The 26,110-nt window shown below is 39.2% G+C and overlaps 1 protein-coding gene across 1 annotated transcript; it reads left to right on the plus strand.

The window, feature by feature from the left end:
• The first annotated feature begins 17,135 nt into the window (after nucleotides 1–17,135).
• On the plus strand, nucleotides 17,136–23,986 carry LOC136844030 (uncharacterized). The gene is made up of 4 exons (XM_067113044.1): nucleotides 17,136–17,621; nucleotides 18,376–18,522; nucleotides 22,186–22,952; nucleotides 23,242–23,986. Exons 1-4 carry the CDS (start codon nucleotides 17,136–17,138, stop codon nucleotides 23,984–23,986), a joined length of 2,145 nt encoding a protein of 714 aa, XP_066969145.1.
• The last annotated feature ends 2,124 nt before the right edge of the window (nucleotides 23,987–26,110 follow it).

The following is a 26,110-nucleotide window of genomic DNA, read 5'->3' on the forward strand; positions in this document are numbered from 1 at the left end:
ATTCCCCAATCCAGGTAGGGGATAGAATCTATCTAAGGAGAAAGCAACTTCCGAAGCACAAGCTTGAACCGGCCTATACGGAACTGCATCGTGTGAAAGAGATCAAACACACCACTGCGGTTATTCGGCATATCTGCACTGGGGCTGTAAGTGAGAAACACCTGTTACACCTACGTGCAGTGCTTGAGGACAGCCTAGCGTTTCACACCAACAAACTGGTACCCCGCTACCCGGGACTAGCTGAGTATTTGGGAGAAGAGCCAGTGGAACACGTGCAGGTGGATGCCATGCTGACAGTGCAAGAGTCCATATCATAAGTGAATGCCATTGCAAAGTGAATGAAAGGGGTCAGTGATCAAAATCTGTGAATGCCGTCCCACGTCTTTTCTAGGGAATCAGAGTCATACCAAAAATTTTATGTTTTGTATTTCATGTCTGTGTTTTTATTTTTCCAAATATCTGAGTGTCAATGTCATTTCTTGTGTGTCATATTTCAGTGTTTTAATTGCATTGAGGTTATGTGGGTTTCTACGCAACATCTTTATTATGGTCTATGCTTTCATTTTTTGCTGTTGTCTCTTAATTTGTGTTCAATAATATACCAACCTAGATGCCGCATTTTCTGCAAGATTTCTTTTGTTAAATTCGCACAGGTGCGAATTTTTTTGCATGATTTACGATTTTTTTTATTATTATTTTGTGTAGTTGTCTTAAAGGTAAATTGATGCGATGAAATTATGTTTCTTTTGTTTGTTTTGTTAAAAATTCCACTGCTTTTATATTATGTTGTTGTGTCCAAATCTTCAAATCATTGTTTTTTTATGTCCAATTCTTTCAAGAAAATTTTGTATATTTGCAAGATGTAATATGATTAAAAATTTTGTCATGATTGCCAGTGCAGCGTTAGAATGTGTTATTTTCTTATTATTATGACCACCATTTTTTACTTTTAGTATAGTGCAAGACTTGACCTTTAAAAAATATATATATTTTTTTGTCATTGATCTGTTTCCAGGGGAAGAGTGAGGTTGATTGGTTGGATTTTGCAAAACAGAAGAGAAAAAATAGAAGGGAAAAATAAATTAGTAAATATATGAGTAAATATATACGTATATATATATATATATATATATATATATATATATATATATATATATGTATGTAAGTATATATATATATATATATATATATATATATATATATATATATATATATATATATATATATATATATATATATATATGTGTGTGTGTGTGTGTGTGTGTGTGTGTGTGTGTGTATATATATATATATATATATATATATATATATATATATATATATATATATATATATATATATATATATATATATATATATATATATACACCAGTGTTTTGAAATTAGAGCCCCCCCCCTCCACAGAACAAATGGAAAGTTATGAAGTTTTCTGCTATAGCCTTTCTTCAAGTACATTACTTTTAGTTTCTATTAAGCTATTTTTCATTTTACATTTCTTGTATTTTCAGACTGAAATCAGATGGATTGACCGAATCCGGGATATAACCTCCAGAGAGGCCAGGGATGCTGGTGCATCCTTCATTTCATGTTCCTGTATAGCTAAATACATTAAAAGAGATGAATCCATTGTTAAAAGAAACTGGAACAAAAAACCATATGACTGTCATCACGAAAAGAGTGAGAATCTTGGAAGGCCTGAAGTCCTTTCTCAGGAGTCAAAAGACATCATAGTTGAGGCAGTGGGTAGATCAAGAAAGTCTTTACGTAAATTGGTGCTTGAACTTGAAACAAAAAGGGGAAAGAAGAGAAGTTATAGTGCTGTATATCGTGAGTTGAAAAAATCTGGTATCAAGCCATTTCATGTTATCAGCAAGCCCAACATCACTCAGCAACAGAGAGAAAACCTTGCATGGTTTTGTGGTTCATTTCTTAAAGATTGGGATGAATCTGACTTTCTCCATGTTGCTGCATCAGATGAATTATTCATTTACACAGTCAGGAAGCCAAATCATAAAAATGACATCATTTGAGCTGCAAAGTTGGATGATATCAGCAATGACGTGAGCTATCGCCAAGTTGTGAAATTTCCTGAATATTTGGGAATTTTTCTCTGTTCCACAGCCAAAAGGTCAATGTGGATCATCAAAGAAAAAGGACAGTCATGGAATGGTAAATACTTCAGAGAAACTGTGTTTGCTGGTAGAGTATACCCTTTCCTCAAAGATCCTGAAAATGTGTTATCTGTTGAAGAAGTCACATTTTTGCATGATAAGGCGCCCTGTTTCAAGGCTCTTCAGAGACAGGAGCTGCTTCTAAACAGTGTTATCAATTTCTTTTTGTCATGTGAATTTCCAGGTAGCTCCCCTGACCTGTGTGAAAACATTGGTAGTATCTTAAAGGATCATGTTGAAGGATGCACAGTGAACTATGATGGTATATCAAGCCTCGACGACCTGCGAAGAAAGGTGACCAAAGTGCTCAGGGAAATGGAGTCTGAGTCTCAGCTTTTTTGCGATTTGCTGAAATCATACCCCTGAAGAATGCAGACTGTGGTACAGGCAGGTGGAGGCCACACAAAATATTAAATACTCAGAGAGTAAAACTTAAATAAATACCTGTTCTGGATTACTTTTGTTTTTGTCCATATCAATTTTAGTTTATGCTGTAGAGGGGGCCTCTAATTTCAGAAACATCATATATATATATATATATATATATATATATATATATATATATATATATATATATATATATATATATATATATATATATATATATATATATATATATATATATATATATATATATATATATATATATATATATATATATATATATATGTATATATGTATGTGTATATATATATATGTATATATGTATGTGTATATATATATATATATATATATATATATATATATATATATATATATATATATATATATATATATATATATATATATATATATATATATATATATATATATATATATATATATATATATATATATATATATATATATATATATACATATATATACATATATATATATATATATATATATATATATATATATATATATATATATATATATATATATATATATAGTGTGTGTGTATGTGTAGCCAAAAACAACAAACTTATCCAAAAAAGTTGGTCGATGTGATCCGAGCAGTTCTCTCTCTCTCTCTCTCTCTCTCTCTCTCTCTCTCTCTCTCTCTCTCTCTCTCTTTCAAATACTAAATATCCTACACCTAGTTTCTTGTTGGGCGTGTCGTTAGAGTTGTGGGCTAGCACTTTCGCTAGCACTCGCCGCCGGCCTAGCGAGTGCTAGCCCACAACTCTAACGACTCGCTAGGGCCTAGCGAGTGTTACCCCACAACTCTAACGACTCGCTAGCACTCGCTCGGGCCTAGCGAGTGCTAGCGAGTCGTTAGAGTTGTGGGCTAGCACTCTCTAGGCCCGAGTTCGAGTCTCCGGCCGGCTAATGAAGATTAGAGGAATTTATTTCTGGTGATAGAAATTCATTTCTCGCTATAATGTGGTTCAGATTCCACAATAAGCTGTAGGTCCCGTTGCTAAGTAGCCAATTGGTTCTTAGCCACGTAAAATAATAAGTCTAATCCTTCGGGCCAGCCCTAGGAGAGCTATTAATCAGCTCGTGGTCTAGTAAAACTAAGGTATACTTAAACTTTTCACCACATCTAGTGTGTATAATTTACTGTTTACAAAAATAGTTTATTCTGCAAATCTAACGTATGACAAGTTAAAAATGAAAAATAAACATAATACTAAAATGGAAAGAAAAAGGTAAATGAATAACTTCCCAAACATGTTATCAGTCACAAGAACTATAAGTGGGATTCTACCCATCTCAACCTCCCCAACACTATTCCGTCTCCATTCTAACTTTTTATGTTTTATGTGACCTGTTCACTTAAGTGACCATTTTCCATGGTGGTCATGGGCACATGCAGTGCACAACTATCCATGAACATGTATGACTACCCATGAGCATGAAACATCTGTAGAGAGAGAATTAAAACCAACTTAGCTCACATTTCACCATCACACCTCATAGAAAGAAATGTTAGCAAAATGATAAGTCACAAAAATGTGAAATTACAATTTGTCTTTACACTTACCCTTCCAGCAAGGAACCAGGTCCAGAGTCCTCACACTTCGGTTCCTCCAAAATGAATTTATGGCTTCTCACAAAAGCTCTCAACACTTACCCTACAAGCCACTTTCATTACTGACAAACGTACGAACACCTTCACGACATACCCACATCCGGATCTTAACTGGACGAAAGCTTCTAAACATTCGAGACAAAACGGCGATGAGCACTTCCAGCCATGTGTTACTGATGCAGCTGTATGTAAAGGTGTGACTTTTGTTCGGGCACTCCATTCTGAGCTCTGCAGACCATCAGGCATTCACCTACATGATGGAATGCGCTGAACACTACATTGTCTCATAGTGACACCTACTTATAGAAACACATGCACATATACATACATATATATGTAAATGTGTGTGTATATATATATATATATATATATATATATATATATATATATATATATATATATATATATATATATATAAATTTCTGACTCACGTCAGGATCAACCCAGGTCTCTCAGGTGGAAAGCAAGGGCGTTACCCACTGGGCCATACAAGTCTAAAAGAAGTCGGAACCTGAGAGCAACTGCACCCAAGGAATTACCTGGGCAAGCTAACTGCTTGCATACCAGCGAGTTTTCCCCAACTTCCCGACTCAGCAATGACCCAATGGACAACATTTCATTCGAATTATCCCTTCTGGTGAATAAGATGAAATCATCAACACACAATCACGTGTGGAACAGAAATAAATTTCTGACTCACGTCGGGATCGAACCCAGGTCTCTCAGGTGGAAAGCAAGGGCGTTACCCACTGGGCCATACAAGTCTAAAGAAGTCGGAACCTGAGGCAACTGCACCAAGGAATTACCTGGGCAAGCTAACTGCTTGCATACCAGCGGTTTTCCCCAACTTCCCGACTCAGCAATGACCCAATGGACAACATTTCATTCGAATTATCCCTTCTGAGTGAATAAGATAGAAATCATCAACACACAATCACGTGTGGAACAGAAATAAATTTCTGACTCACGTCGGGATCGAACCAGGTCTCTCAGGTGGAAAGCAAGGGCGTTACCCACTGGGCCATACAAGTCTAAAAGAAGTCGGAACCTGAGAGCAACTGCACCCAAGGAATTACCTGGGCAAGCTAACTGCTTGCATACCAGCCAGTTTTCCCCAACTTCCCGACTCAGCAATGACCCAATGGACAACATTTCATTCGAATTATCCCTTCTGAGTGAATAAGATAGAAATCATCAACACACAATCACGTGTGGAACAGAAATAAATTTCTGACTCACGTCGGGATCGAACCCAGGTCTCTCAGGTGGAAAGCAAGGGCGTTACCCACTGGGCCATACAAGTCTAAAAGAAGTCGGAACCTGAGCAACTGCACCCAGGAATTACCTGGGCAAGCTAACTGCTTGCATACCAGCGTTTTCCCCAACTTCCCGACTCAGCAATGACCCAATGGACAACATTTCATTCGAATTATCCTTCTGAGTGAATAAGATAGAAATCATCAACACACAATCACGTGTGGAACAGAAATAAATTTCTGACTCACGTCGGGATCGATTGTGTGTTGATGATTTCTATCTTATTCACTCAGAAGGGATAATTCGAATGAAATGTTGTCCATTGGGCCATTGCTGAGTCGGGAAGTTGGGGAAAATCAGCTGGTATGCAAGCAGTTAGCTTGCCCAGGTAATTCCTGGGTGCAGTTGCTTCAGGTTCCGACTTTTTAGACTTGTATGGCCCAGTGGGTAACGCCTTTGCTTTCCACCTGAGAGACCTGTTCGATCCCGACGAGTCAGAAATTTATTTCTGTTCCACACGTGATTGTGTGTTGATGATTTCATCTTATTCACTCAGAAGGGATAATTCGAATGAAATGTTGTCCATTGGGTCATTGCTGAGTCGGGAAGTTGGGGAAAACTTCGCTGGTATGCAAGCAGTTAGCTTGCCCAGGTAATTCCTTGGGTGCAGTTGCTCTCAGGTTCCGACTTCTTTAGACTTGTATGGCTCCAGTGGGTAACGCCCTTGCTTTCCACCTGAGAGACCTGGGTCGATCCCCGACGTGAGTCAGAAATTTATTTCTGTTCCACACGTGATTGTGTGTTGATGATTTCATCTTATTCACTCAGAAGGGATAATTCGAATGAAATGTTGTCCATTGGGTCATTGCTGAGTCGGGAAGTTGGGGAAAACTCGCTGGTATGCAAGCAGTTAGCTTGCCCAGGTAATTCCTTTTGCAGTTGCTCTCAGGTTCCGACTTCTTTTAGACTTGTATGGCCCAGTGGGTAACGCCCTTGCTTTCCACCTGAGAGACCTGCCCGATCCCGACGTGAGTCAGAAATTTATTTCTGTTCCACACGTGATTGTGTGTTGATGATTTCTATATATATATATATATATATATATATATATATATATATATATATATATATATATATATATATATATATATATATATATATATATATATATATATATATATATATATATATATATATATATATATATATATATATATATATATATATATATATATATATATATATGATTAAGAAACATGATGCATCGGAGTAAATGGTTACTGTGTCATCTGCTTCTGTATTTCTGCCCTGATCTGGATGCAAATATATATATATATATATATATATATATATATATATATATATATATATATATATATATATATATATATATATATATATACATTAGTGTGAAATCGAGGCTATTCCTCAGCAAAATAGCAAGAAGGCACTAAAGCAGACAGCTTGGTACATGGTTTTCCTTTATTCAGGGCGGCCTACGTTTCGAGATCCTTGTCTCATCCTCAAGGCTAAAAATACAAAGTAAAATATACAAATACAGCAAGAAGATTTAGGATATATGTACAAATAAAATATGATAAAGTAAAACATCAGTAAAAAAGGTAAACCTAAAATAAAATTGTTAAAAAAAAAAAGAGAGAGAAAGAAATAGAAAATTTTAACTAACAGACCTTATTCCTCGAAGTTCAGTTGCTGTATGAAAAACAATAAACATAAGGTGGGGTGTGGTTTAAGCTATATACAGGGGCGTGGACGAGGAATGATTGTTCAAAGAGGAACAAGCTTTTTGATCGCTAACGATTCAAGAATAGGGAGGTGGTGTTCGTGTTGACTAGTTAGTATAATCTTAAAATCATTATAGTTTATTTTACTTTTGCATAGTTTTATGTGGTTTCTAATATTGGATGTTTCGGGATTAGACAACTTGCCCCAGTGCGAAAGCTAACGCCAATATGTGCGTCACATCTGACCTTAAGCAGTCAGCGTGTGTTTCCCACGTATGTCTGACAATGGCATTGACAGCAAGTAAATAAATAAACAACACCGGACTGCATTAAAGGGGCAGTTTTTTCTTTGTGACGAAACATACCGCCAATAGTTCTTGGGTTCTTAAATATGAGCTTCACGTCAACTGCAGGAAAATAATTCGTTAAAATCCTTTTTAGATTGGGTAGGAAAAGAGGTGTCATGCGTGAACAGAAAACTTATATAATATGTTAATTTATGTGCCAAGTGTGTGGTAGCAGGAGGGTGAAAGGACTTATCAATGCTCTCTTAACATACTTTAAAAATAAATTGGATGGATAGCAGTTGGATTTAAAATAATCATAGAGAAAACCTATTTCCTTGTGAAAAAGATGCCAGTCGGATGTAAGTGTTATGGCCCTGTGGAGGAGAGTGGACAGGAATTCAATTTAAAATTATAAAAGCACGAACTGTAAAAATTCTGCCCAAGACCAGTAAAGGTTTTCTTCAGGAACACACCAGTATGAAATCTCTTGTCCTCACGGATGACGATGGTGTCTAAAAAGGATAATTGGTTATTATTTTCTAATTCATAGAAGTAAATTTAATGTTATTATGTAGCGAATTAGCATACTGCAAAAACTGGTCACAGTGGTGACGTTCTTTAAAAAGGACAAAAGTGTCGTCAACATAACGGCGATAAAATAACGGCATGAAAACAGAGGACAGCTGTCCAGCAGCTCTCTCTCGAATTTGTGCATAAAAATATCAGCAAAAATGCAGCAATGGATTACCCATTCCTACACCTTCCACTTGCATGTAAACTTCATTAAACACAAAGGCCGTGTCCCAAGACCGCCAACTCCAATAGCTCTTTAAAATCTAAGCGGTTAAAACCATGGTACACATTGTCCTGATCATTAAAAATAGTATCCAAAATATAATCGATTGTTTCCTCCACTGGTATATTCACTAATATACCAGTGGAGGAAACAATCGATTATATTTTGGATAAATATACCAGTGGAGGAAACAATCGATTATATTTTGGATACTATTTTTAATGATCAGGACAATGTGTACCACGGTTTTAACCGCTTAGATTTTAAAAAGCTATTGGAGTTGGCGGTGCGGGACACGGCCTTTGTGTTTAATGATGAAGTTTACATGCAAGTGGAAGGTGTAGGAATGGGTAATCCATTAAGCTGCATTTTTGCTGATATTTTTATGCACAAATTCGAGAGAGAGCTGCTGGACAGCTGTCCCTCTGTTTTCAAGCTGTTATTTTATCGCCGTTATGTTGACGACACTTTTGTCCTTTTTAAAGAACGTCACCACTGTGACCAGTTTTTGCAGTATGCTAATTCGCTACATAATAACATTAAATTTACGTATGAATTAGAAAATAATAACCAATTATCCTTTTTAGACACCATCGTCATCCGTGAGGACAAGAGATTTCATACTGGTGTGTTCCGCAAGAAAACCTTTACTGGTCTTGGGCAGAATTTTTACAGTTCGTGCTTTTATAATTTTAAATTGAATTCCCTGTCCACTCTCCTCCACAGGGCCATAACACTTACATCCGACTGGCATCTTTTTCACAAGGAAATAGGTTTTCTCTATGATTATTTTAAATCCAACTGCTATCCATCCAATTTATTTTTAAAGTATGTTAAGAGAGCATTGGATAAGTCCTTTCACCCTCCTGCTACCACACACTTGGCACATAAATTAACATATTATATAAGTTTTCCGTTCACGCATGACACCTCTTTCCTACCCAGTCTAAAAAGGATTTTAACGAATTATTTTCCTGCAGTTGACGTGAAGCTCATATTTAAGAACCCAAGAACTATTGGCGGTATGTTTCGTCACAAAGAAAAACTGCCCCCTTTAATGCAGTCCGGTGTTGTTTATTTATTTACTTGCTGTCAATGCCATTGTCAGACATACGGGAAACACACGCCGACTGCTTAAGGTCAGATGTGACGCACATATTGGCGTTAGCTTTCGCACTGGGTGCAAGTTGTCTAATCCCGAAACATCCAATATTAGAAACCACATAAAACTACACAAAAGTAAAATAAACTATAATGATTTTAAGATTATACTAACTAGTCAACACGAACACCACCTCCCTATTCTTGAATCGTTAGCGATCAAAAAGCTTGTTCCCTCTTTGAACAATCATTACTCGTCCACGCCCCTGTATATAGCTTAAACCACACCCCACCTTATGTTTATTGTTTTTCATACAGCAACTGAACTTCGAGGAATAAGGTCTGTTAGTTAAAATTTTCTATTTCTTTCTCTCTTTTTTTTTAACAATTTTATTTTAGGTTTACCTTTTTTACTGATGTTTTACTTTATCATATTTTATTTGTACATATATCCTAAATCTTCTTGCTGTATTTGTATATTTTACTTTGTATTTTTAGCCTTGAGGATGAGACAAGGATCTCGAAACGTAGGCCGCCCTGAATAAAGGAAAACCATGTACCAAGCTGTCTGCTTTAGTCCCTTCTTGCTATATATATATATATATATATATATATATATATATATATATATATATATATATATATATATATATATATATATATATATATATATATATATATATATATATATATATATATATTTTACATCCAGATCAAGAGCAGTAATACAGAAGTGGATGACACAGTAACCATTTATTCTGACGTTTCATGATTCTTAATTACATCATCAGGAGATCTGCAACAATAAAATACAATATATACTAATATAAATTAATTAAAATATCTATATACTAGATGTTACCTTAAAAACGTAGAAAGCAGGCTGAGAAAATTGATAAAAACAGAACACAAGAAGATAAAATTATAAAGAACAGACAACACACTCAAACACAGGGGCACTTAGAAACAAAATAGTAAAAACCAGACAACTTACTTAAAAACAGACACACTTAAAAAAAACTGGAGGGTAACCTACCATTCCAGAGGCCAAGGACACACCAAGTATAAAACACACACAAAAATTTTTTTCCATAAAAAGGGCAGAGAGTTAAGACAAATACAAGGGTACAGCAGTTATTTGACAGTTCAGTGAGGGAACTCTTTGTTTAATATTTACTGTTTCAAGAATAAGTAGTTCATAAGGATTGCTTATATAACCAATAATCTTAAAATCTTCATAGCTGATGTCTGCTTTGCATTTAATGGTATGGCTGCGTATATTAGAGGATTCTGGATTAGTTAATCGGCACCCGGTTCTATAACTTATCCCCCTGTGGGAATCGGCCCTCACCTTGAGAAGCCGCCTGGTGGATCTAATATATTTTTCTAAATTACATTTAGGACAATTATACTCATAGACAACACCAGATGACATCAAAAGAGGTAGCCGATCCTTAAATCTGAAGAGAGAGCCGATACTTTTTGGTTCTTAGGAATTAGTTTGAGATCGATGGCCCCAATATATTTTTTGACGATTTTCATGAAATCCCTCCGAAAGTTGTCTTCATATAAGAATGGGAAAGTTGCATATAATGAGAGTTTAGGCATATTACAACACTTTGGCTTATTGCAGAATTTTTTATTTAGAAGTTTTTTGAGAATCTTGTAAAAAACATGAGGTGGGAAACAATCATTGGTGAAGTATTGCTGGAAGAAGACGATTTCTTGGTGAAAGAGGACCCAATCCGATGTTAGAGATAAAGCAAGATGTATTAGGGTGTAAATAGCATTGAGTTCCAAATTAATAAAACAAAAACTTGGACCCAGACCAGTAAAAGTTTTCTTTTTGAATACAGAGGTATTAAACTTATCATTATCTTTAGTTACGAGTATGTCCAAAAAGGCTAGCTTGGAGTCGCATTCTTTTTCTATGGTAAAAGTGATGTTATGATGATAGGAGTTAGAAAATTCTAAGAAGCGTTCAGCATCGTGGTCTTGTTTAAACAAAATAAAAGTGTCATCAACATATCTGGCATAGAATAGGGGACGATACGCCAGGGGACATTCATCAAGTGCTCCTCACTGAACTGTCAAACAACCACTGTACCCTTGCATTTGGCTTAACTCTGCCTTTTCCTGAAAAATTTTTTTTGTGTGTTTTATACTCCATGTGCCCTTGGTCTCTGGAATGGCAGGTTATCCTCCAGCGTTTTTTAAGTGTGTCTGTATTTAAGTATGTTGTCTGGTTTTTACTACTTTGTTTCTAAGTGCGTCTGTGTTTGAGTGTGTTGCCTGTTCTTGATAATTTTATCATTTTGTGTTCTGTTTTTATCAATTTTCTTAGCCTGCTTTCTACGTTTTTAAGGTAAAGTCTTGTACATAACTATTTTAATTAATTTATATTAGTATATTGTATTTTATTGTCGTAGATCTCCCTGATGATGTGATTAAGAATCATGAAACCTCGGAATAAATGGTTACTGTGTCATCTGCTTCTGTATTCCTGCCCTTGATCTGGATACGAAATATATATATATATATATATATATATATATATATATATATATATATATATATATATATATATATATATATATATATATATATATCTATATTTTTGTTTTATATCTATGCATTTTTTTTTTTATTGTAGGAATATCATTCTAACAAAGACGGGAAGACGTCTCTGTCCATGCTGGTAGGCCAGGTATTTCAAAAGTAATGTCTTCCGCCGAAGTAGATCAGCATTATGGACCTAACCCACAACGCGGGTTTTCACCCAGTAACCTCTAGTAAAGGTGGTCTTAAGCTGTCTTCTGCTTTGCCCTGTGCATTCGGCGATGTCTTCGCCAAATTTCAGACTGCCTGGGGTGATGGACGACGGCCTGGGCGCTCCCAGGCGCCTTGTTTTGACCAAAGGGGGGTCAGAGAGAAATTCGCCAGCGTGCGAGACTCATGCGTTGGGTATAACTATAATCTTTGTACTTGTCCTCTTACTGCCTTCATTGCTATTAGTAAGTGGGAAGACAGCCGGTTTCAAGACTTCTGATTGTCCGTTCTACGTGCAAACAACCTTTGTCCACGATAAGTTTGAAATTTGCCAAAGTTTCATCAATTCGCTAGTATCTCTGTCTGTATTTCCATTTCTTTGTTTTCCCCCTTCGCCACCATCTACAATAACCCATGTACCTAATTTACCTTTATGAAGTCTAGATTAAGAATAATTTATATTGCTTAGCGACACTCAGCTATTCCCGTGAAGTACCTAGGAATTAGGGAAGGCTAAATAAGTAATTTTCAGCATTTAGGCAGTCTTGTGTCTCGATCCCATTGTTCGGAAGAGGAATAGCCTTTACCAGTACTAAATTGTGTACAATATAAATCATTGTGTTTAAACCTTACTGAAGCAAAGGGAAAATTGACTGCGTCTGAAGTGGGTCGATTGTTCAGGAAATTTCCTCGCTAACTACATAGTCTTTCTGTGTTGGGTTTTTCTTCTTGACTGGCGACCTTATTCAATTAATAATTGTCTGTCTTTGAGGTTAATTTTTAGCTTTAAATGACAGGTTATGTGTGTTCTTGGCACTCAGGGCCTCATAGATTACATTAATTATGTAATAAACTCATCAGCCAAGCCCCCACACTTAACAGTGGCGATCTAGCCTAGGATCTAATTAATTTAGAGAAAGAATCTGGAGAAAAAAAATTAATTACACATTAACTCTAAAGAGAAAAGTCAGATATTTAATTTAATGTTACTCTTCCAAACAAGGAGACAGCACAAGGCATAATAATAATAAGAATACCAGTTATAATTAAGAAATTAGCGTAAGTAGGAAAGTGTGCATTGAGAGCTGTATAATTTGCAAAATCTTAAAAAGAAGCACTTTTGCTGCGTTCGGATACCGTGGTGATGTACTGTACATTCCAGCAAAGGTCGTGGGGCTGAGTTGTCGTGTAATTGTTAATATTTTGCTAGTTTCCCTGGCCAAGGATTAATGCATGATATTGATTTTTAAACTAGTTAACTAGTGCACAACAACGAGCGGAGAAGGTACGCCTAATGTGTCTCTTGTAGGATAGGGGACAAAATTTGCGGAGTTCGTTGAATTTCAAAATCAGCAACCGCGTTCACCATTACCGAAGGGCCTGTATCGAGCGTGACGGAGTTAATAAATGTTCATATAGCTGGAATCATATCAAAATCCTGTGTCATTAAAATAGCAAACGAACGGCAATAGTTAATTTCACCATAATTTGCATTTTTCAGTAACGTAAATTTAGTCCCAACAGGACGTCACGAATCTATTCCCTTGTCTCGGTGGCGGACGGTTAGTTCCGGGCGAGAAAGACAATAAAGGAGAAACAAGCATAGCATAGTAATTTCATTTCCCATCTCCTTAACGTAAAATCCTATGCATTATTGGTATATTTAGAGTAAATCTGTATTCCTGCACTTGTTTAGTTTGTTTTGTGAGAGGAATTCGAGTGCTTTGTGTAATTGACTTGAGAAAAACACGGTTCGAGATCGGTGTATTCCTCCACTGAGCCGCTTTTAGAGCAGTTGTTTTGAATTTGCTTATGCTAACGGGATTCGCCTGCCATCTTGGGAACGCTTCCCATGTCCGCCATCTTAAAGCCTTTGTTGTTTTGTCTGGGTGACTTGGGTAGCCCAGTCACTTTTAGCTTCTGCCTCATTGCCACTTTCGGGACTACATCGTTGGGCGGAGTGACCCCACCTCGCAAAATCTTAGCCAGATAGACTTCGATAGATAGAGAATAGGACAGGGTTCCATACAATAGATAAAAACAAGATATAATTTAGTCAGGGAATGATAGGTCTTAGTTAAGAAATATACAGTAACAAGTTCCTATACAAATACCGGACATACAGAAAAATCATATAAAGAAAAGAACTTATAATTTTAATCATAACTCCTCAGTGTAAGACGACGTATCTTCAAATAAGAATGCTGCCAGTGTGCACTTATACAAATTTTACATAAAATTTTCTCAGGCAGCACAAATTGGCTGACTGAATATCTCTCTCTCTCTCTCTCTCTCTCTCTCTCTCTCTCTCATATATTCAAGTAAGCATTCACTTAGCCTAACCGAGTGGATGTGACCCTCTTCAAGGAAAGAAGGGCCGACACCGGGATAATTGATAACATTAAACCAAATAAAAGAAACACCTCTGTCCCACAAATAGATGAGGACAAGTTAAGATTAATTACAGTTATAAACTGTCGGTCACGCGTGAGGCCTTTTATCCAGACCCAAGCAGACAGTAGTCTTTCCCCCTCTGCATGAGAAGGGGGTTGTAGCACAGCAGGTACTGGGACCATACACTCACGAGGGCCTTAAAAAGCAATCCCGAATTCACTTTTCCTTCCTCTCTCTTTTACCTTCCCTTTCTCTTTCACTCATTTGTTACACTCTGCTGAGGTAGCATGCATTTCTCTAATATAGCCTAGTTGGACTCAAGTAAAGGGTTCCTAGGAACGCACTGGCACCATAGTGCCACCAACCAAGCAAGCTAGGAAAAAAAAGAAAACCACCAAACCAGACAAAAGGGAACACAGAAGAAAAGTCCTTCTGGTACCTAACCTGCACCAGTACCTAAGGATACCAAGTGCCACCAGTGTGACCTTTACACGGCACACCCAACCACAGTGCCACCTTTTGAAAGGGTGCCACATCACTGAAGGGTCACCTCCTCGCTGCCCAAGTACGTCCAGTCAACCAGAACCATGGCAGCAGAGAAGTATAAAGCCTTCCTGGAGCTGGGGATGGCGGCAGGTCTCACCTGATTGGACCTCACCACATGGGTCAAGGAGCAAATGGAAGAAAGACTCGAACAGCAGAATTATGAAGCCGAACAGAGGTATGAAGTAGAATGGAGGGTGTATGAAGCTGAACAGAGGCAGCTAGAAGAAGAAAGAGAAGAAGGGAGAAGACAGCATGAGTTAGCCTTCAAAGAAAAGGAGCTCGAGCTGGAAAAAGTAAAAAAGAAAATGCCAAAGCTATGGCTAGATAGCAAGCCTCCAGCCCCACACCTGCTGCACCAAATGCTCCAATCTCGAGCATCAACTCCCTTGTTCCCAAGTGGACTGAGGATGAGCCAGAAGCAAGGCTGGAGGAAATCAAGACTCTCTTTGATAACTACAGCACCACCAAGAAAGAGAGGGCCTTAGTACTAGCCAAGCACATGGAGGGAAAAGCTAAGGCAGCACTTCACTCACTGGAGAAGCGCCAGAGAGGCAACATGGTTGAAGTTCGTAGAGTCATCATGAAGGCCTACGAAATAACCCCGGAGAAATGGAGAAGGCGGTTCCGAGATCTTGCCAAGGAAGTCAGCTGGTCCTGGACTGAATGGGCCTGTCACAAGACCCAGTCTGGTACCCGTTGGTTTGACTCCTTGTCTTGCACATTTGAGGACCTCTTCAATTGGACCATGCTGGAAGACCTTTACCAGTGTGTGCCTGGGCCCCTTGCTGTATATCTCAATGATAAGCAGACCATCACACTTATGGAAGCCTGCCACATGGCCGATTCGTGGGAAACCTTCAACCAGTCTCACAGCACATCTCAGAGATGCATTGTGCCACCGGGCTACCTCTCAAGCCCAACTCGCCCAAAGGATAGACTGGCAAGCAAGCCTATGTGCACCTACTGTAAGAGGGTGGGGCATGCTGAGCCTGAGTGCAGATATAAGCTCAGCACTAGCAAGTTACCACTCAAGGGTAACAAGACAGCCCATCCATCCGTCTCCCAACCAGCCTCAAAGCCCCTCGCCATGGCTGGAAGCTCGGCACCTCCAAGGGGTTCCTGTAAGGATTGTGGCCACCCCAGCCATTGGAATGCCTGGTCCCCTACCTGCCCGAAGTACCATGTAAAGACTGTAGGCCTCATTGCCCGCGCACAACCTCAGGAGTGGGCCAACTTCAAGGGGTTCTCCGTCTCTGCCGGTAACGGCTCCCAGCCCCCGAAGGAAATGCTCTCCCTGCTGGATACGGGGGCAGATGTCAGTCTCATTGCCTGTCCTCTGGTACCGGCCGCCGCAGAAATACGGGAAGATGAGTGCTGGACCATAGGATGGGTCAAGGGAAAATCGGCCGACGTTCCCACCGTACAGCTCCAGGTAAACACCCCCTGGGGTCAGAAAGCATCAACTAGGGGTGGTCAGTTCCATAAAGGAGGGCTGCAACCTCTTGATTGGGAGGGATCTAATGTGGCGTCTTCCCCAAGCCATGCCCTTACGCTGCATGACCGCACCTGCTAGCGACGAATCGCCCTTTCCACCGCCGTGCTACAAGGAGGGCCCCCCCACATCAGACATAGAGCTGGGTAGCATCCCCTGGTTGCAGGAGGCACACCTACCAGAGGACGATTCCAATTTCACTCCCGGGTGAGCACCCTAATGATCACTGGAGCGGCCGCCAAGGTGCCAGAATTGAAGAGGTCACAACTCATAGCGGCGCAGCACGAGGATGACGAGCTCCTACCCTTACGACAAGGGGCATTCACCCAGGAGGAGCAACTTAGGGACCTGACAAAAGTAAGCTACCTACTCGAAGATGGTGTTCTCTTCCAAGTTTCTCGGAGAACGGAAGAGCCAGCGGACGTCACCCACTGAGTGGTGGTCATGCCTAGGAAACTGCAGGCCCAAGTGCTCCAACTGGCATATGTCAGGCTGGGAGGCCACTTCAGAGTCAACTGCACCACTAAATTGCTGGAGGGGAGGTTTTATTGGCCAGGATGGTGGGGATCCGTGAAAACCTGTCGCCTCCTGCCTCTCCTGCCAAATTGCGGGAAAACCAAACAAAGTGGTCCCCAAGCCATCCCCCCCTACAGAACATACCCTCCGTCGGTGTCCCCTTCCAAGATGTGGTGATAGACTTCTACACCCCGAAGGGGCGAAAGAAGAAAAAAACTGGGAACACTCACGTCCTCTCCATTATCGACCGGTTTACCCGGTATCCAGAGGTGATCCCAGTGCGCAGCATGAGCTTGAAGAATGTGGTCAGGGCTTTGATCCAGTTCTTCTGCCAGTTCGGGTTCCTGGCCACAGTCCAGAGTGATGAAGGTCAGCACTTTATGTCAAAGGAGTTTCGAGATGCCATGACTACCCATGGGGTCACCCATCTCCACTCGACACCATACCACCCCAAGAGCCAAGGGATAATTGAGTGTTTCCATCAGACGCTCGGAACCAATCTCTCCCTCTCAGAGTGCACGTTTTTGGTCGGAAAGACATATTCATTCTTGATCTGAATAATCAACCTGATTTCACGCATATAACATACGACTAGCGAGTGAATTGTAGCTACAAGTGATCGTGAACTGTCAGTAATAAGATTAAGTCAGATCACCACGGTAAAAGTGTAGACTAAAAGTGTTTTTCGAGTGAAAATATTGTAAAATTAAGCATCATGGAGGTGTCTAGCAACAGCAGCAACAGCAACAGCGGCAGATGATGGAGGAATTTAGCAACCCTTGCAGATTTCCAATATGATGAATTGGCAAGCAGGGAGCTGGGGTTTCTTATCGTTGAGATCAACAATAACTCCAATCAAAAAGAAGCAAAAGCATACACAGACATAGTGAAAGGATATGACCCTTCAAGCTGGAACAAGTCAGCAGAAAACATCTTGAAAATAATTGAACGAATACCAAGGAAAGTCCAAGTGATCAAGAAACTTATAAAGAAAATCTACACCAATCAACACATTCCATCAAAGAAAGTGAATAAGGTGAATTTAGTTAATATACTGATAGATGCCATAGGAAAAAGAATGCCTAAAGCATGCAATCTATGTAATGTGTGGTATAGCATTGTAAATCCACAAAACCTGATAAGGAAATGCAGTGCATGCCATGTTCCAACAATCCCTCCATGCGCCGAAGTACAGCAAAATAAAAAAAGGACACAAAAATACTTTGCTCAACATGTCTAATATGGATAGACAATGTTATTAAGTCAAGACTTAATGTACAGATAGTTGAGGATGATGAAACTGAGGATGATGAAGAAAAGCAAAATGAAATAGAAGAAAATACGACTGAAGAGATAGAAGACAGTAATGAAAGCAAAGAACAGGATAAGAGTATGGATGCAGAGAATCTCATAGCCTCTACATATGAGGCAATACAAAAGCATACATACGGAGAAATAAACTATGAAATGACAACACAAAAAAAACCCAAAGAGGCTGTACCCCGATATACATATTGAAGGGAATGAGCAAGAAAAAAAAGAAAAGAAAGACATAGTCTGCACTCTTTTGAAAAGAGGAAATTGCAGATTCGGTGAAAGATGTCACTACAAACATCCCAAAATATGTCACAACTATGAAATCTATGGCAAATGTGCGTATCTAGATGGTTATGAGGTTGAATGCAGCGATCTTCATCCAAAAATATGCCAGATTCTGAAAGAAGGAAAAGATTGCAAATTCAACAATAAATGCAGATTCATGCATCCTGTCCCCATGAAGAACAAAAATCAAAAGCAAATACATATAAAAAATCAAAGTAAAAATGAAACAAACAAAGGAAAGAATAAAGAGTATGTGACGAAGGAAAAAAGCAAGCCGGCACCACGTTATGAAATGTCAGCACCAAGATGTGAGGATTCAGCTCCCCGGTACAATACAACAAAGCAAAGTATCTACGATGCAAATGGATGGTGCAAATATGGAGATAGGTGCAGATACAAACACAAAATTAATAATTATGAAGATGGAAGATCAACTATCTTGGAAAAGTTGGATTTTTTAATGGCCGAGGTTATGGAAATGAAGAAAAGAACAACATATCAGAGCAGGAAAGAGACATGGGAAAATCCTTATTATTACCCTTATTAGATAATGGGGATAAAACACAAACCATCATAGTGATGAATGCACAGGGTCTAGTTTCGAGTAACTCAAAACAAAAAATAGAGTTCTTAGAAGAACTAACCCAAACTGAAAAAAATAGATATAATGAATATAAGTGAAACCTGGTACTCACAAGAGACTGGTAATGATGATCAGATAAAGGGTTTCCAAACTTATAGATCAGATAGAAAAAATAGGAATCAAGGGTGAACCGCGATATATGGGAGAGACACCAATCAAGGAAAAATCTGTGAGAAATATAGTAAGACAGAATGTGAATTAATAGCAGTAGAATTTGAATCTGAAAGATTAGTAAACATTGTAATATACAGACCCCCGAATACTAAAGAGTTTGATATAATAATTGAAAAATTGGATGATATATGTAGAAATCACAAAGACTGGACTATACTTCTATCCGGAGACTTTAACTTTCCTTTCGTAGAATGGAAAGAACGAATAGGAGACTGCGTTTGTATTTGTACATATAAAAAAGAGAGTAATAGTAGCGCAGAAGATAAGAGGCAATTTGAAAAGCTATTAGATATGCTACTAGAACATAACATTAAGCAAATAAATCACCTACCAACAAGAAAGGATAATATTTTAGATCTAGTATTTGTGAACGAGATGAACTATGTTAAAGAAATAATAGTGTATAATACGAGTATTTCAGACCATAATGTCATAGAATTAACAGTCCGTTCCAAAAATACTGAAAACAGAGAAAAGCAAGAGAAGAAAAAATGGGAAGGATATGGAAAATATAATTTCTATAGCAAAAATATAAATTGGTAAAAAATAAATGAAGAATTAGACAAAGACTGGGAAAACATATTTGTAAGTGATAATCTACAGGTAAATACGGATATATTATATAAAATTTTAGAGGAATTAGTGGAAAAATATATACCAAAGAAGAAAAGTAAACATCAGTCACACATACCAAGAGACAGAAGGATCTTGTTCCAGAAAATCAGAAAGTGGAAAAAAGGTCTTGCAAAAGAAAAGAATGCATGGAAAGTGATTGAGCTAAAAAGTAAGATAGAAAATGCAGAACAAAAGATTATACAGTCAAGGGATAAAGAAAATCAATACCTTCAAGAAAAGACCCTGCAAAATATCAAACAAAACCCGAAAATTTTTTACTCATATGCAAAAAAGATGAATAAAATAAGAGTAGAAATAGGCCCTCTAAGAATTGAAGGGCGATTAACAAATGAAAAAAAGGAAATATGTAACATATTAGCAGAAAGATATAAGAGTGAATTCACACCTAGAATTGATAATGAAGATAAAGATACAGAAATAAGAGATGAAAACTGTGAATATTTATCGGACATACATATTACTGAAGCCGATATTGTGCAGGCTATTAATAAGATTAAAAATGGATCAGCAGCAGGACCTGATGGTGTTCCTGCCATTTTGTTAAAGAAAGTGGTTCATTCAATCGCAAAGCCGCTAGCAATATTATGAAGACAAAGTATAGATACAGGCAAGATTTATGATGAGCATAAATTAGCGTATATTACCCCAACTTTCAAAGGTGGATCAAGAAGAGGCAAGTAATTATACGACTGTGAGTCTGACATCTCATATTATGAAAGTTTACGAAAGGGTAATGAAAAAATATATAATGAAACGCTTAATGAAAAATAGTTTGTTTAATACAGGACAACATGGTTTTGTACCCAGAAGAAGTACACAGACCCAACTGTTAGCTCACCACAAAAGCATATATAAAAATATGATAAACGAAAAAGATACAGATGTGGTTTACCTAGACTTTGCAAAAGCTTTTGACAAGGTGGACCATAATATATTAACCAAAAAAATGAGAAAACATAACATTGTGGATAAAGTTGGAAGATGGATAAAAGAATTTTTGCAAAACAGAAAACAAATAGTGATTGCTAACGATGAGAAATCGGATGAAGATACGGTAATATCCGGTGTGCCACAAGGTACAGTGTTAGCTGCATTGCTGTTAGTGATTATGATTGCAGACATAGACAATAATGTTAAGGACTCGGTAGTGAGAAGTTTCGCGGATGACACAAGAATAAGTAGAGAGATTACTTGTGATGAAGATAGGAACTCACTACAAAGAGACCTAAACAAAATATATAAATAGGCAGAGATAAATAGGATGGTATTTAACTCTGATAAATTTGAATCAATAAACTATGGTGATAAAGAAGGAATGCTATATGCATATAAAGGTCCTAATAATGAGACAATCACAAATAAGGAAGCAGTTAAAGACCTTGGTGTGATGTTGAATAGGAATATGTTATGCAATGACCAAATAGCAATAATATTGGCAAAATGCAAAGCAAAAATGGGAATGTTGTTCCGGCACTTCAAAACAAGAAAAGCCGAACACATAATTATACTTTATAAAACGTATGTAGGTAGTCCACCTGAATATTGTAATATAATATGGTACCCACACTACCAAAAGGATATTGCACAAATAGAAAGTGTACAAAGGTCCTTTACAGCTAGAATAGAAGAAGTTAAGGACCTTGACTACTGGGAAAGACTACAATTCTTAAATTTATATAGTCTTGAAAGAAGAAGAGAACGCTACATGATTATCCAGGCATGGAAACAGATAGAAGGAATTACTGAAAACATCATGGAGCTAAACATATCAGAAAGAGCAAGCAGAGGTAGATTAATAGTGCGCAAAACAATACCAGGAAAACTAAGGAAAGCACACAGGACATTAATCCACCACGCACCAGCATCGATAATGCAGCGTCTATTCAATGCGCTACCAGCTCATCTGAGAAACGTATCAGGAGTGAGCGTAGATGTGTTTAAGAATAATCTTGACAAATATCTAAGATGCATCCCAGACCATCCAAGACTGGAAGATGCAAAATATACCGGAAGATGCATTAGCAATTCTCTGGTAGACATCAGAGGTGCCTCACACTGAGGGACCTGGGGCAACCCGAACGAACAGTAAGGTCTGTAAGGTCTTAGCAGAAGAGAACGGGTCAAGCTGGGAAGAGAATCTGCCCTACGCCTTGTTTGCCATCCGCCAGGCACCCTCCGAGACCCTAGGGTACAGCCCGTTTGAGCTCTTATTTGCCCACTCCACCAGCGGTCCCCTGGACATTTTGTATGAGGCCTGGGCAGAGCCGGAGAAAGCCGCATGGGCAGAGAATCTTCCCCACATACAGCGGAACCTCAAGGCTGCCTGGACCATCGCTCAAGCACATGAGGCAGCCTCCCAAGAGCGGGTCAAGATCCGAGTGGACAAGGAGGCCAGGTCTCGCAGTTTCAAAGTAGGAGACCAGGTCCTAGTGCTATGCCTGGGTGCCACCCGTCCCCTGGAGACCCAGTTTACAGGACCTCACCAGATACTAGCCAGGAGGGGCCAGCTAAACTACCTGGTAGACTGCAGCAAAAGGAGAGCCAAGTGGCTCCATATTAACCTCCTGGAGCCCTTCAAGAAGCAAGAAGCACCCCAGGAAACCCCCCTTGAACTCCCAGCAACAGGAATCACCATAGGGCTGGTCGAGAGAGTCCCCTGCCTGAAACCAACTCCAAAGTGCTGGCTAACCTCGCTGTCATCACCCCTGGCCTGGACGAAACCAGGCATAAAGACGTTTGGACTCTTCTCGGGAAGTACCCCCAAGTTGTCAGGGATGTACTGGGTTGCACCTCCATGGCAGAGGTTACACCTCCATGGCAGTGCACACCATCCACTTGGAGGAATCTGCTCAGCCAATCACGCAAACCTATTATAAAGTAAACCCGCAGCGGGCTGAGCAAATAAGAGCTCAGGTACAACTCCAGCTGGACCTAGGATTAATAGAGAAGAGCTGAAGTTGCTGGTCCTCGCCAGTGGTGCTGGTCCCCAAGGAGGGGGGAGGGGATAGGCTATGCATCGATTTCAGGAAAGTGAACGCAGTGACCAAGCCCGAACCTTACCCCCTACCACGCATAGAGGTATGTCTGGACAGCATCGGCCAAGCCCCTTTCCTCAGCAAGATCGACTTGGAGAAGGGCTATTGGCAAGTGCCGCTTAGCCCGGAGTCGAGACCCCCCACCGCCTTTACAACACCTTCAGGTCACTACCAGTGCAGGGTCATGCCGTTCGGACTCAAAAATGCACCCAGTTGTTTCCAGCAGCTCATGAATGAGGTCCTGGCAGGCATTCCCAACTGTGTGGTGTACCTTGATGATATTGTCATCTTTTCTCGGACCTGGGAAGAGCACCAGCGAGTCCTGGAGCAAGTCCTAGAAGCACTACGCAGGGAAAACCTCATAGTGAATCTGAATAAGTGCCACTTTGGTGTGGCAGAAATTACCTATTTGGGCCGCATCGTAGGGAACGGAAACCTGAGACCAAAGGACGCCAATATCCAGGCCATTAGAGAAATGGCATACCCAACCACGAAACGGGATGCCCAGAGGTTCTTGGGAACGGTCCAGTATTTCAGGCAATTTATCCCGAACCTCTCGGAGGCAGCGGTCCCCATCACTCAGCTGCTCTGGGGCAACCAGGAATTCCATTGTACGCCTGAGTGCAAGAAAGCCTATGACCACCTCAAGGAAGTCCTCATCAGTAAACCAGTGCTCAGGACACCGGACTATGATAGACCCTTCTACCTTGCCGTGGATGCCAGTGACGTCGGAGTAGGGGCAGTCCTGTTCCAGGAAAAGGACAGATTTGCCATCCTGTCGCCTACTACTCCAAGAAGCTAAACCCAGCCCAGACGAGGTACAGCACAATCGAGAAGGAGCTGCTGGGGCTGGTCTTGGCAATCAAGCATTTCAAGGCCTATCATGCGGACCACCAATTCCTGCTGACCGTCCTCATGGACCACAATCCCCTCATGTATCTCACCAACTTTAGAAACCAAAATAAGAGATTGATGTGGTGGTGTTTGGATCTCCAAGACTATAACCGGACTATCCAGCACATAAGGGGTACAGACAATAAAATTGCTGACGTGCTCTCCAGGCACTAAGGTTGCTCACCTGTAACCAGTAGTTGCCGAGCCATGAGGTCATCCTGGCACTAGTGCCCTCTCGGCACAATGCTCTACCATCTTAGAGTGATCCTGGCCCCTTGCCCAGAGGAGGTAGCCAGCGTGATCTCTTACTCATACATAGCCTAGACCAGATTAGGTACATCAGAGTGGAAGCCTTTTACCATCGAGCTGTAGTAATCAAGTAAGTAGTGTAACTAAAGCCAGAAAATCTAAACCATTGTCCACATGTAACTAGTAATTACTAATTGTACTGAACACACAAACCTTGTAATTTAGTTAGGACATTATCCCTTACGTTGGTGCTACGGTCGAGTTAGGATAGGTTAGGCTAAGGAATACCATAGAATGTACCATTAGGCTAGGTCTAAAAACGTAACGATTATAGGAGGTAGCATGTAATATCCGTAAGCACCTTCAAGTACAGTTAGACTTCTGTAATATAATGATCAAAGCTCATATCCTATCTGGAGTTAGGTAGATCTGTAGCTAGTTAGGCTGCACGGGACAAATCTGGTCAGGGGAGAAGAGTAACCTAATAGAAGCGAACAGCTTGCTTAGTACAGACCCTCACGCCCGAAAGGGAGTGAAGGCCCTCTTAAGGGGGGAGCTTTTATAAATATTCTGCTGTTCGCCCTCTATGCATTTTTATTGTAGGAATATCATTCTAACAAAGACGGGAAGATGTTTCTGTCCATGCAGGTAGGCCAGGTATTTCAAAAGTAACGTCTTCACCCGAAGTAGATTAGCATTAGGGACCTAACCCGCAAAGCGGGTTTTCACCCAGTAACCTCTAGTAAAAGTGGTCTGAAGCTGTCTTCTGCTTTGTCCTTATGCATTCGGCGATGTCTTTGTCAAATTTTCAGACTGCCTGGGGTGATGGACGATGGCCTGGGCGCTCCCAGGTGCCTTGTTTTGACCAAAGGAGGTCAGAGAGAAATTCGCCAACATACGAGACACACGCATTGAGCATAACTAAATTCTTTGTACTTGTCCTCTTACTGCCTTCATTGCTATTAGTGAATTGGGAAGACGGCTGGTTTCAAGACTTCTGGTCGTTTGTTGTATGCACAAACAACCTTCGTCCACGGTAAGTTTGAAATTTGCCAAAGTTTCGTCAATTCGCTAGTATCTCTGTCTGTATTTCCATTTCTTTGTTTTCCCTCTTTGCCACCATCTACAATAACCCATGAACCCAATTTACCTTTATGAAGTCTAGATTAAGAATAATTTATATTGCTTAGCGACACTCAACTATTCCCGTGAAGTAACTAGGAATTAAGGAAGTTTAAATAAGTAATTTTCAGCATTTAGGCGGCCTTGTGTCTCGATCCCATTGTTCGGAAGAGGAATAGCCTTTACCAGTACAAAATTGCATACGATATAATCCATTGTGTTTAAACCTTACTGAAGCAAAGGGAAAATTGACTGTGTCCGAAGTGGAGCGATTGTTCAGGAAATTTCCTCACTAACTACAGAGTCTTTCTGTGTTGGGTTTTTCTTTTCGACCGGCGACCTTATTCAATTAACAATTGTCTGTCCTTGAAGTTAATCTTTAGCTTTAAATGACAGGTTATGTATGTTCTTGGTACTCAGGACCTCATAATTTACGTTAATTAAGTAACAAACTCATCAGCCAAGCCCCACAAGTAACAATATATATATTACACACACACACACATATATATATATATATATATATATATATATATATATATATATATATATATATATATATATATATATATATATATATGTATATATATTCATATATATATATATATATATATATATATATATATATATATATATATATATATATATATATATATATATA

This window comes from Macrobrachium rosenbergii, chromosome 12 (assembly GCF_040412425.1).
Source record: "Macrobrachium rosenbergii isolate ZJJX-2024 chromosome 12, ASM4041242v1, whole genome shotgun sequence".
Classification (NCBI taxonomy): Eukaryota; Metazoa; Arthropoda; class Malacostraca; order Decapoda; family Palaemonidae; genus Macrobrachium; species Macrobrachium rosenbergii.